We start from the raw sequence: 13120 nt of genomic DNA, 5'->3' as shown, positions 1-13120 counted from the left end.
AAAATCAATGCAGTATAGTTTTTCTCTCTCTTATATTCTCTATTCACCTACCAGTTAAGGTCATAACTTCTACTTAACATGACTTGAATTTATTCCTAAGTCTCACCAGACTGAGTAAGAGAGAGTGAAATTTAATCATATTTTAATATGAAATCAATGCATCCCACTGCTTAGAGTTTTCCTGCTTTCACTGCTAGACTGTGGCTATATAGACACTCACAATCTGCTGCAGCATTAAGAGCTGTTTTCTGATTATTTTTAAACCCTGAAAATGTCTTTCATCTGTGCTTAAATCCCGATACTTTATGGTACCTCTCTTCCATTTTTTTTTTTTTTCAGTTGTATAAGTTACCAGTTATACTGCATTATCTCTCAGTAACACCGTTACCTCTCTGCTGCAGGTGCCACAAATGACATAAAAAGCAGAACTTGGGTAAAATTCTAGTAATTTAGGAGCCTCAGTTCCAATTTCAAATAGAAAAGAGGCAATTCCAACACCTGACTTTTGTTGTCAGCTCAGAGACAGGCCCTTAGCTGTGTCTTTCTCTCCGCAGTCGTGGGTTTCCCCCTTTCTCTGCTCAGGAAAGGGAATACTGGTCTGATGGTATGGAGGATGAAAGAGTGGGAAACAGTGTGGGATTTAGGGCAGTAAAGTACAGGGATAGGAGAACAAAAAGCTGGGCGAGAATCCAAAAGTGATGCATTATTTTTTAGTGATCCTGCAAGAGATAGAAGTTAAACACTTTTCTAAAGCTCTGTAAGTCAAAAGATCCCATTGATTTTGGTGGAATCCTTTAGCTGTTATGGATATAGGACCATGGCCATATTCTCCATGTTGATTTTGGTGGAATCCTTTAGCTGTTATGGATATAGTCCCATGGCCATATTCTCTGTGTTGGGCTCACTTCTGTAACTGAGCATATAAGCACTAATTTGATTAATGTACTATCAGAACTTCAGAACTGCAATACTTCTTGTACCTCCTCTGAACATCTCTGGGAACATTTCCCTTTGGTACAGGGTGCTGTAGAGAAACAGGTCTTAGGATTGTTTAAATTGTCTCTCAGCTGGTTCCTTGTACTACTAACCACTGTTCTAGTACTGAGCTTTGAAGAATTCACTCTTAAGTAATATTCATAAGTCCTCAAAACCAAGCAGGAGGATGGAGAAAATGTTCCTCAGTAATCCTCCATACTGCTGCACCGTAGGTGTAGGTCTTCACTGGACAGCCTAGACCAAACATGATGGAGGGAAATGACAACGGGCATAGGGACAAACCACAACTCCAGGGCAATCTGTAGGTCTGACTACATGCATATATTTATACATCTTAGCATACACCCATGAGGAAGAAGACCAGACCAGAGCTCTAGTTGGTGTTTACGGTGTGGTATTAAATCATTCGTTATAGGTTTTTTTTGAACTTTTTATTTTATTTTATTTTATTTTAAATTCCAATTAGAGAAACATTATCCTTTGATTATATCCTCAGCCACAACTGAATCATCATATTTCACTTGTTAAGGTGGGAAGTACCCAATTAGGATGCTGATCTTCTTTCATTATATATATCAGAGGCAGTACCATCAGTTGAGTTGGGGAGATAGGACTAGAGGTGTTAGATGAACAGAAATCCCTTACAGAAGAATCACCTGTTGCCACTGTCTCATCTGACAATGAGGTCTCTATGCTACTTTTCAAAGAAGAAATGAAGGGAAGGGTGCTTCTCCAAGGAATTCAGGCAGGGGTGTTTACACAACTACCTTCACCTCTGTTGAGCTTGTGAACCTCATGAGATAGGTAAACTTGTTCTGCATGTACATCCACACACCAGGAGCTGGTGCTTTTTGACTATGAATACCCTAGAATTAGCTGCCATGGGGATTCTGGGTGTTGACAAGAATATGGCTGGCTAGCTGAAGAGATCATTTAAGCCTTCTAGTAATGAGCTCATTTGAAGCAAGTGCCACACTACTAATTATCACTTGGTTCTGATTGATTCATCACCTGCTTTGGTGCTCCTATTTCACACACAGAAGATAAACTGCTTGGTTTAAGAGACTGAATAATTCACAGAGTTTGTTTAAAATAGAATCGTGTCCACTACTGCTAGGCTGATTTTCTTTCATTTAGTTCTTGTATATGTGTGCAAATATATGTGCATATGAACAAGTAATTACTGTAGAACCATGCATGGAATGCATGGAATACATGGAACCATACATGGAATGCCTATAAAATATTTTAATAAAGACAATATTGTAATCTGGTTTATATTTATCCATTACACAAAAGAGATAATAATTTTCCTTACCTATTTCACTCATGGATATCCCCGGAGCTAACTGCCCATTGTTGAATGAGCTGTAGGTAAACAAGTTTGGTACAGAGGTAAGGTCATAGATAGGTTCCTGCTTTATCTGTTTGATTCCAGTCATGTCTAACCCAGACTGATCTGGAGAAGGCTGGGCAGAATCCACATTGTAATAACCCTCAGACTTTGGCAGGTCGATGACGTGCCCATTTGAGTAGGTGCTGCCTGTTTCATTATTCAGGTTGCTCAAGCCATTGCTGATGCTGTTGCTGTAAACCCTGGCAAGGGCTTCTGCCTCACCACTCTGCTGCTGCCGCTGTTCCTGCAATCGCTGCTGGTGTTTCTGCACTTCAGCATACAAGCTATCCCTCTGCTTTTTGGACATTCTTCCAAATTTCACAGCTGAAAAATAAAGCGTAATGCAAATCATTCATCTTTCTTTTTTTTTTCTTTTTTTTTTTTTTTCTGTATGATAAATAAGATCCTTTTGTTATGATACATCCAGCAGAATTTATCAAAGAACAGATAGGAGGACATTCCTCCGGAAATATTTGTTTTTACACTTTATGATGTGTATTTTCCAATGCTGAGTATTTCCAGTCCATGTGTAATGGAGATCAGTTCAGAATCATCACACTTAGCAGGAGAAGATGGGCTTGTCTCGCATTTTTGCTACCTCATAGTTCAGTTATAGTCCTAAAGAAGATTCTGAGCCTACATATGTGGGTGAGAGATCTTCTAGTAGGAAGAACAACAGAAAAAGAAGGGAAAAATATAAGAAGGATGTGCCAGAAAATTGAGGGGGTGGTAGCTCCTTCAATTTATTTGCACTTTACTTTGAGAGTTTGTTTTTCTTGTCACGAGCCCCAGCTTACTTGCAGCCCTCCGCAAAGTCTGCAAGCCACTTCACATGGACACACACAGGCTGTCCCTTGAACTGGCCCACAGCGCTATGCACTTTCTTACAGATGATGTACAATGGCTGGATTTTGAAAAATACAACTCTGTATTTTCTTCAAATTTAGAGCCTCAGTAATAAAAACAAACACCCACTGTTTATTCTCATTATATATTCATTAATTGGATTCTCCAGCTGCTGTCAATTAGTATCCTGCCTCCGCATGATAAAAATGAATCTGTTACATGGCTGAGAGGTAAAATTCACATTCAATTTCTCTGCTAAAAAAATCCATACAGGTTATTTTAAACTTGCAAGATTTCTCAATATTATTAAGTATAAACACCCTCACATCAACAATGAGAGAAGAAAGTGATGCTGTCAGAAGAATTCCTTTCTTTATCTGTATGCAGTGTTCCCTGAATTATAAGGTGGGAAGACAAGATTGTCAGTCATGCTAAAATACTCGTGTGATCCCTCAAATACTTGGGAAACACTACTTTTCACAGGAAAGTATGTGCTGTTAAACTCATGAAATTTTTCTGCTTTAATTTCCTCCAGGAGGAAGTGGGAGTTGAATTGTCAGAGTAAATGGCATTCTAGGACCAAAAGGACTCCATGAGATAGCAATGTATCTCCCAGACTGGTGGAACAGGTAAGCAAGTTTTTTCAGTGAGACATAAAATATACTGAAGTAGGAAAACACTTATCACAAATTTTAAACAAGTTTATAAACTCTGGGCCATCTAAAGAAATAGCTCTTTATGTAACTTCTTCATCAGTGACTTAATTTCAAATGACAGATTTTATGTAAATTGTTTAAGACGGAAAACTGCTGGCAGGAAACTTAATTAATATAACCTGTCTTCAAAACCAGAATGTTTTCTTAACATACTTCCTGACCATCTCAAATGTGGCTGTGAGCCGGACTGTCCTTGCATTAGCAGTGGTGGCTGGGGCAGGTCTGTTGTGGGCAGCTTTGCTCAAGCCTCCCACCAGACCTGCAACATGAACTGCCTACAGCTTAAAAGGTGAATCAGAGCTCTGCATGGACCAAAGGATCCTGCCTGTGGATAAACTGTGGAGCCTCCCACTGGTTTGATGTTCATTTTCAATGCTAAATAAACATTTCTTATATAGACCCAGACACGGACAGGAGGTAATACACAAGTGAAATAAATGCCTTCCCCCCCCCCCCCCCCCCCCCCTTTTTTTTTTAATTGAGAAATGCCAGGTCAAGTGCTCTGAATAAAATAAGTTTGAAACCTTTAACCTCAACATTATCTTTTTTTTTTTTTTTTTTTTTTTTTTTTTTTTTTTTTACTGCCTATTTACTGTTAAACATCTTTAGAGATCTCAGGGAAAGGGATGCTTTCTTACATCAATATTTAATGTTATTAATATAAGAAATTATATAAACTAGAATATAAATCCACCTCTCAAGAGAGGACCCTTTTGTGCTTTTGATCAGAACAGCACATTTTCTCCCAACTCTTAATGCTTCCAAACTAACATTGCTCTCCATTTTGTGATTCCAATCCATACCCCCACTCCACTACCCGCCCCCCCCCCCCCCAGAAGATAACCTCCTTTGTTAACTGGCAAAGATCTATGTCTCACAGTGCATGCATTACAAACCAAGGAGCTTCTCTTCTCTCTTTTTCTAGAAATCTACAGGGAGTTTAAGCAAGTCAGCAGCGAAGAAGAGTTTCAAAGGGTTTAGGCATGAAGCAGGAATCTGACTCCTTACCATCTCTAGACATTCCCAGGGCAAGACATTTTTGCAGTCGGCAGTGTTGGCAACGATTTCTGTTGGTTCTGTCAATTAAACAGTTTCTCTGCCTTGGGCAGGAGTAGGAGGCATTGTTCTGCTGACTCCTCCGAAAGAATCCCTAGGGGCAATGAGGAAGAAAAACAGAGTATTACCATGTGAGTATATGTGCACACACTCACACACACACTCACAGCCATGCAAATTCTTATTTAGCACAATGTTATTTATGCTATGGCTTTGCTGATGAACTAAACTTGTACAGTGGAATTAAAGAACATTCGCTCCCAATAAAGAGAATTTTTCTTTGTAGAAGAATATTAAATAATATAATTCCACTTTGCTAAAAGACAAAAAGTGGAGAGTTACAGAATACACTCCTATTGTGTAATAACTACGAAGTATCATCTAGTGCTTGTTCCTTACAGAAGAAAAGATTGTCGGAATTTGTAAACAGATAACCTAAAAGTACATATTCTGACTATTTTCTTTCTTTAATGAAAGATACTGGTAATATCCGGCACTGGCTATATGTAGCATTAGAAGCTGAAAAGTCTGCTGTTTAATTTAACCTGGCAAATGTTGATCTGATCTGGAGAGACCATACACTTCAGGAGTGAAAAGTAATTCAAATTCAAGCATCACAAAAGCACTAGGATTTAATGACTGTATCAAGTAAACCTGATACACAAAGGAGAAAGCAACACCTTTAGAGACTACTACAATGAGAAAGTAAAGACATTTCCCATATCAATGCAATATAACTATCCATTTTATCTATTAAAATTTTTGTAGTTATTCTATCTTCTAGAAGGTTTGGCTGGCCTGTTGCTGGACTATTTGGCAAAGTATCAAAGGGCTAGAACTAATACTTAAAGCCTTATGAGCTCTGAAGTGCTACAATCACCACCAAGAGGTACTATTACTGTAAAAATGACTTGAAATGGAAGAGTTAGTTGACAAAATAAATGAAACCAGAAGATGAAAAAGAGAGAGGGAGAAAACATTTTACAACATTCTTTTATTTCCTGTAAAATAACGGACAGGAGGAACAATGAATCTAGAGACAGAAAGAGAAACGAAGAAAAGAAGTTAATTGGCAAACTCAACAGCTGTAAAAACAAGTAACTGCATGGCTTTGTGCTGGGAAAGGTGAAGGATAGTCTAACAACTGCAGGAAACCACAAAGAGAATGTATCATTGCTGCAGTTACACTAGTTACCAGACGTGACACAAAAGTGGTTGCGCTTTTCTGGGTTGGTTTGTAAACAGCTCTCAGTGGAGTCAGAAAGCAAGAGCTGACTGCACTCATTAGGCAAAACCAGTGTTATCTCCATGCAGACTGATAATGATAAAGTATGGAATCTGTAACTGCTGTGGTTTCTGTGAGTGTGAGAGTGGGGAAGCAAAAGGGTGAAGCTGTAACAGGGCTCAATTTGCTTGCCAGGGGTAGAAAACAAACTCTCACTCAAGTCCTTGCAAACCAAATTAGGGTGGCACAAGGTGTCAGCAACAATGGGCTATAGGCATGATATCCCACTAAGGAGACAGAAGTGCTAGTTTCTAATGTTGAGCATAAAGAGACTCTGTTTGGCCTGAGCTGGTTTTATCAGTGATTATATTATATCTAAAAATTAAATTAAGTTTTACGATTTGTACTGCTAAGAGCATGAACATCCCATAGGGCAGCTCTCAGAAAAATTCTGCTAGGGACTTGCCTGATACTGGCTGACCAAAACTTTCTTCTTGCTGCGGAGGTGAGCTTAATATAACACTAGATGGATGATAATTGCAGGTAATTCTTACCTACTTTTTGAACTTTACAGCCAATTTGTTTGTTACATGAGGAGCATTTTCTGGTTTAGATTTTAGTGGCTCTTATGTGGATATGGATTTGAGAGAACAAATGAATTAAAAGATGTTAAAAATACCACACACACACAACGATCTAGCACCAACATGTCTTATCCTGTAGTGCTGTTTTTACCCATTGTCTGATCCCCTCTCACAAGATTTTTTTTTTTTTTTCCCCTCCCATTAAGGTTGATCCCCTCTCACAAAAACTTGTTTGTTCCTTTTCTGCCCCTCTTAGGAAAAAATCAAGGGTTACATAATGAAGTTAATCTACAGCAGGTAATTTATTTCTCCAAGGAGACTTTTGTCATTTGTTCTTCATGAAAAAGATCTCAGTGTTTTCTTCAAAGTGGAGAGAAACCTCTCATTTCATGTTTAGGGGATCTTTATATAATATTGGCTATATTTGCTGAGAATAATGACGTTTTGGGGAAGCAGGATACAAATCATTACTGAGGCCATAAGAACTTTAAGATAGGTTTCCCAGTGTTCCTAGCACTGACAACAAGTCTTTCTGCATCTGAAAGAGTTCATTTTATCCATTACTGACAGTCAGTCTGAGAAGGGGAATGGTCATGCAAACTGCACTCTAAATCATGACAGATTATAACAGAAGTAGCAAACACTTTGCGCCAGGGGCCAGCAGAGAAGATGAGAAGAGAGCTTTCATAAAAAAAAGTTCTGTTTTGTTTGTTTGTTTAGTTTTTTTCTTTTCTTTTTTTTTTCTTTTTTTCTTTTTTTTTTCTTTTTCTTTTTTTTCTTTTTTTTTTTTTTTTTCAGGATTTTTGTCTTTCAGAAGAAACCTGTCTTCAGATTTCACACTGACAGTGGTGACAGTGGCAGGAGACACCATTTTCTTCACTGGGCCCAGCATGTTACTCAGTATATGCAGGCGTGTATCATGGAACTGCCTTAAAGTTTATGACACCCCTTAAGCACTTAGGATATGCATTTGCAGTGGCAGAACTAATGCAGACATGCAGTGAAAGGATTTTGTGTCCCCTGGAGTTTGTAGCAATGCCAGCAGCAGTGTAATCCTCCAACAAACACCACATCCTGAAATGTTGTGGCCCTCTGCTGCCTGGCTCAATGCGCACGCATGCTTGTGGATACACTTGGTGAGAGATGTGGTGGTTGGGAGCTGTCTTGTGCAGAGTGACCACGAAATGGTTCAGTTCTCTATTCTTGGCGAATTCAGGAAGGGGACCAGTAAAACCGCTGTCTTGGACTTCTGGAGGGCTGACTTTGAGCTGTTCAGGACACTGGTTGGCAGAGTCCCTTGGGAGGAGGTTCTGACGGGCAAAGGAGTCCAGGAAGGCTGGGCACTCCTCAAGAAGGAAATCTTAATGGCTCAGGAGCGGTCTGTCCCCACGTGCCCAAAGACGAGCCAGAGCAGAACTAGACCGGCCTGGCTGAGCAGAGAGTTGTGGCTCGAGCTTAGGAGAAAAAGGAGGGTTTATAATCTTTGGAAAAGAGGGCGGGCTACTCAGGAGGACTATAAGGATGTTGCGAGGCTGTGCAGGGACAAAATTAGAAAGGCCAAAGCTCATCTGGAGCTCAATCTGGCTACTGCCGTTAAAGATAACAAAAAACGTTTTTACAAATACATCAACGCAAAAAGGAGGACTAAGTAGAATCTCCATCCTTTACTGGATGCGGGGGGAAACTTAGTTACAAAAGATGAGGAAAAGGCTGAGGTGCTCAATGCTTTCTTTGCCTCAGTCTTTAGCGGCAAGACTGGTTGTTCTCTGGATACCCGGTACCCTGAGCTGGTGGAAGGGGATGGGGAGCAGGATGTGGCCCTCGCTATCCATGAGGAAATGGTTGGCGACCTGCTACGACACTTGGATGTACGCAAGTCGATGGGGCCGGATGGGATCCACCCGAGGGTACTGAGCGAACTGGCGGAGGAGCTGGCCAAGCCACTTTCCATTATTTATCAGCAGTCCTGGCTATCAGGGGAGGTTCCAGTCGACTGGCAGCTAGCAAACGTGACGCCCACCTACAAGAAGGGCCGGAGGGTAGACCCGGGGAACTATAGGCCTGTTAGTTTGACCTCAGTGCCAGGGAAGCTCATGGAGCAGATTATCTTGAGTGTCATCACGCAGCACTTGCAGGGCAAGCAGGCGATCAAGCCCGGTCAGCATGGGTTTATGAAAGGTAGGTCCTGCTTGACGAACCTGATCTCCTTCTATGACCAAGTGACGTGCTTGGTGGATGAGGGAAGGGCTGTGGATGTGGTCTACCTTGACTTCAGTAAGGCTTTTGACACCGTTTCCCACAACATTCTCCTCGAGAAACTGGCTGCTCGTGGCTTGGACTGGCGTACACTTTGTTGGGTTAAAAACTGGCTGGATGGCCGGGCCCAAAGAGTTGTGGTGAATGGAGCCAAATCCAGTTGGAGGCCGGTTACTAGTGGAGTCCCCCAGGGCTCAGTGCTGGGGCCGGTCCTCTTTAATATCTTTATCGATGACCTGGATGAGGGGATCGAGTGCACCCTCAGTAAGTTTGCAGATGATACCAAGTTAGGTGCGTGTGTCGATCTGCTCGAGGGAAGGAAGGCTCTGCAGGAGGATCTGGATAGGCTGGACCGATGGGCTGAGGACAACTGCATGAAGTTCAACAAGGCCAAGTGCCGGGTCCTGCATCTGGGGTGTAACAACCCCAAGCAGAGCTACAGGCTGGGAGATGAGTGGCTGGAAAGCTGCCTGGCAGAGAAGGACCTGGGAGTACTGGTTGATAGTCGGCTAAATATGAACCAGCAGTGTGCTCAGGTGGCCAAGAAGGCCAACAGCATCCTGGCTTGCATAAGAAGCAGTGTGGCCAGCAGGGCTAAGGAAGTGATTGTCCCCCTGTACTCGGCTCTGGTGAGGCCGCACCTTGAGTTCTGTGTTCAGTTTTGGGCCCCTTGCTACAAGAAGGACATGGAGGTGCTCGAGAGAGTCCAGAGAAGGGCAACGAAGCTGGTGAGGGGTCTGGAGATCAAGTCTTACGAGGAGCGGCTGAGGGAGCTGGGGTTGTTTAGCCTGGAGAAGAGGAGGCTCAGGGGCGACCTCATCGCTCTCTATAGGTACCTTAAAGGAGGCTGTAGCGAGGTGGGGGTTGGTCTATTCTCCCATGTGCCTGGTGACAGGACGAGGGGGAATGGGCTAAAGTTGCGCCAGGGGAGGTTTAGGTTGGATGTTAGGAAGAACTTCTTTACCGAAAGGGTTGTTAGGCATTGGAATGGGCTGCCCAGGGAGGTGGTTGAGTCGCCATCCCTGGAGGTCTTTAAAAGACGTTTAGATGTAGCCCTTAGTGATATGGTTTAGTGGAGGACTTGTTAGTGTTAGGGCAGAGGTTGGACTAGATGATCTTGGAGGTCTCTTCCAACCTAGACGATTCTGTGATTCTGTGACTTCTGGTCTCTTTCTTCTGGACATGCTCTCCCTCTTAATTGGTTCACATTTCTAATGCATTCAGACAAAAGGAGCTAGACATGACCAGTTACTAGTATGTGTGCTGAACAAATAGTTATTTAACTGCTGGGCGATGAAGAGCAGAGTTGCACTGCTTGAGACAGTGCTTACCTTAAGAGAGAGGTCTTGCAGAGGGAGAGGCTTCCTGTTGAACCTGATGTGAAAACTGGCATCTTTTTTTCACAACAGACTCACAAAACAAGATTAGACTAATTGATCTGATGCTGGAACAAAAACCATAGGCTTAAAACTGCTGTGAGTATAAGAGAAGTTCTTTATTTCAATAAGTGGTCCTCAGACAGAGCTGAGGGGTATCATCTCCCCATAGGGCACACACAGGGGCCAACCCTAATCACATCTACAGGAGACTCTACCCCTCACACTACTCCTCTGTGGAGGCTGGATATTGAGTTAAGACTCTCCTTTTCTGCTTAAAGAATTTCTCTCTAGTCAGTTTTGTGCCAGTGTTGAGGTATCAGATCAAGTAGTCTAATCTTATCACATGTGACTGTCATAAAAAGATGCTTATTCCCAGTCCAGTCTCACAATAAGACAGTGTCACATTGTGGACTCTTAGTTTAAAATTGTTAATATTTCTGAGAGAAATCTGATCTTTGACAATATATTGTTTCTTAACATGTTGGCATTACATATTTTCATTTCTGAATGGGTGTACACAAATTTTCAGATTTTACAAATACAGAATTTCCATTTCACTCTACAAGTACGTGTCCACCTTTAAAAGCACCAACTTGTGTGTTTCCATTTCAACCAGAGATGTTGTTGTCATCTTTGCAACTTCTCTTTTACAGTCAGAGCTGAAATACCAGTGTGTATAGTATAAAATTCTGTTTTTCCATAGGTAATAATCTAATTCCTTACATAACAAGAAGTACAGACTCTTTTTAAAGTTGAAAACTTAAGCCTTTTTGTTGTATTTGCTTGGGGTCTGATTAGAGTTATTTGAGCCAATGCCTGGGATAATATGCTAATTTTTTATTTTTTATTTTTTTGTCTCACTGACAGTTCCTAGCAATTCCACTATGCTGGAGCCTATAGGGAAGAAGGAAAAGGATCCTTTTACACTACACATAATGTAAGGCATTTTTTTCTTTTGGAGACTACAATTTGTCTTGCAGAGAATACAAAGGGTATAAAACAAGACTAAACTGACACCTGTAAGCTTTTAAGATGTTGAACTGAGATACCACATCAACTTCTAATGCTACACAGATTGTATAAGAAACAATCCAGTTCTCAGGCTGATTTAAAGTAGAACTTGTGTGACTTCAAGTTGCCATCCTCTTGATCAGCACTTGTACTGTATCAGATGTGATTAATTCATGTTTCCAAAGCAGAAGTAACTCTAAAGACTATTTAATGAAAACAAAAGTAACTAGTAAAATATGAAACATATGTATATGAACAGCAGGCTTTATGGGCTTTGGCATCTCTTGCTTGAAAGAGTGTAGAAGTGTATTATTGCATACACTAATGCCTGAGGCTAATGCAGATGATGATGACTATGCTGTACTCAAAACTCATACCTTGCAGCCTTCACATGTGATGACTCCATAATGTATTCCAGAGGACTTATCACCACAAATTTTGCATGGTATCACTTCAATTTGCGCTGAAAAATAAGACAAATATTTTGAGTATGTAATTCTATTTCATTTCTTTCTTCCTGAAAGGAAGGTCTTAAAAGCTAGAGGTAGATAACAGACAGGCTGTGTCCCCCTCTTTCCTCCCCTGATAACATATAACTGCTTCTTATTGTACTGTATGTTTCTGAATGCTTTGATTTGGCAGAATTTAATCTCTTCACATTATGTAATTTCTACCATACCCCACAAAACTCTTAAACAGTTTGTTATCTCATGATTAGCAAGTTTTTCCTCATATTCCTCTCTTTTGTTTTTGTTTGTTAATTTCATCTTCATTATTACTAATGACAGTCATTAAGGATCCTAAATAATTATCTAGATTGCTCTTGCTTACATTTTTCAAATATTCATTTTGCAGAGGTAGATTTACGTGGTATGTTTTGATGCATTTTGCAGAGTAGTAGAGGTGATGAAGTTTTCATATCCTTCAGATTATGGCTTCAAGACACACAAAGATACCGATCCCACTAGCAGAGATGTTTACCAATGATTACTTAACCTCTCCTTCTCTTCAAGCGGTTTGTTTGAGCACCAGCTCAGAGGTAGGCAATACCCAGACTGAGGTTAAATATCCAATAACTCTGTGATGGGAGAGTCATGCACTGCCTGAAAGTGTTTGTACATGTCTATATTTCAGATCCCTTTATAAACCGAATGATTAGGAAATTACTGTCTTCTGTGTGTATATCTTTTTCTTTTGGTAACATAGCCATTTACTTCCCTCAACTACTTTGAATTCTGTGTATGTTTCCATTTTCTACATTGTAAGAACACACACTGAAATTTAGGGAAGTATTGTACCTTATTCTAGTAAGAAGCATTGAGTTGAAATGAAAATGGCGTTTTCTTTCCCATTCATTTCTTTTCCTCTGTAGAAGTAAGTTTTCTCTGCATTTCTCCTACCACCTGGAAACTAGTATCATGCTTGGTAGAGACCAGTACTCCTGGCAGATATTGGTTGTGGTTTAACCCTGGTAAAAAGTCTACACAACTTCTAGCTCACTCCCCACCAGTGGGATGAGGGAGAGAATTAGAAGGGTGAAAGTGAGAAAACTCATGGCTTGTGGTAAAGACAGTTTATTAGGTAAAAAAAAATCTGTATGTGCATTCAGTACTTCACATCCACAAACATTCAGCCATTTTGGGCTGAATGACATC

The 13120-nt window shown here is 40.7% G+C and overlaps 1 protein-coding gene and 1 long non-coding RNA gene across 2 annotated transcripts in view; one reads left to right on the top strand and one right to left on the bottom strand.

Annotated features, from left to right (window-relative positions):
- The window catches only part of RORB (RAR related orphan receptor B), a 149318-nt gene that overhangs the window by 37029 nt on the left and 99169 nt on the right, over positions 1-13120 (bottom strand). Inside the window, exons 2-4 of the mRNA XM_083817750.1 lie at positions 11843-11928; positions 4963-5104; positions 2315-2716 (exon numbers count right to left, since the gene is read on the bottom strand). Of these exons, the coding sequence (XP_083673876.1) occupies positions 2315-2716; positions 4963-5104; positions 11843-11928 (630 nt within the window). The remainder of the gene's footprint in view (positions 1-2314; positions 2717-4962; positions 5105-11842; positions 11929-13120) is intronic.
- LOC310889764 lies at positions 2825-5013 on the top strand. The gene is made up of 3 exons (XR_014576764.1): positions 2825-3643; positions 3774-3867; positions 4880-5013. It is a non-coding gene; the product is annotated as an uncharacterized lncRNA (long non-coding RNA).

The sequence above is a fragment of the Anser anser genome (genome assembly GCF_964211835.1).
Source record: "Anser anser genome assembly, chromosome: Z".
Classification (NCBI taxonomy): domain Eukaryota; kingdom Metazoa; phylum Chordata; class Aves; order Anseriformes; family Anatidae; genus Anser; species Anser anser.
This window is presented reverse-complemented; position numbering and strand designations above follow the sequence as displayed.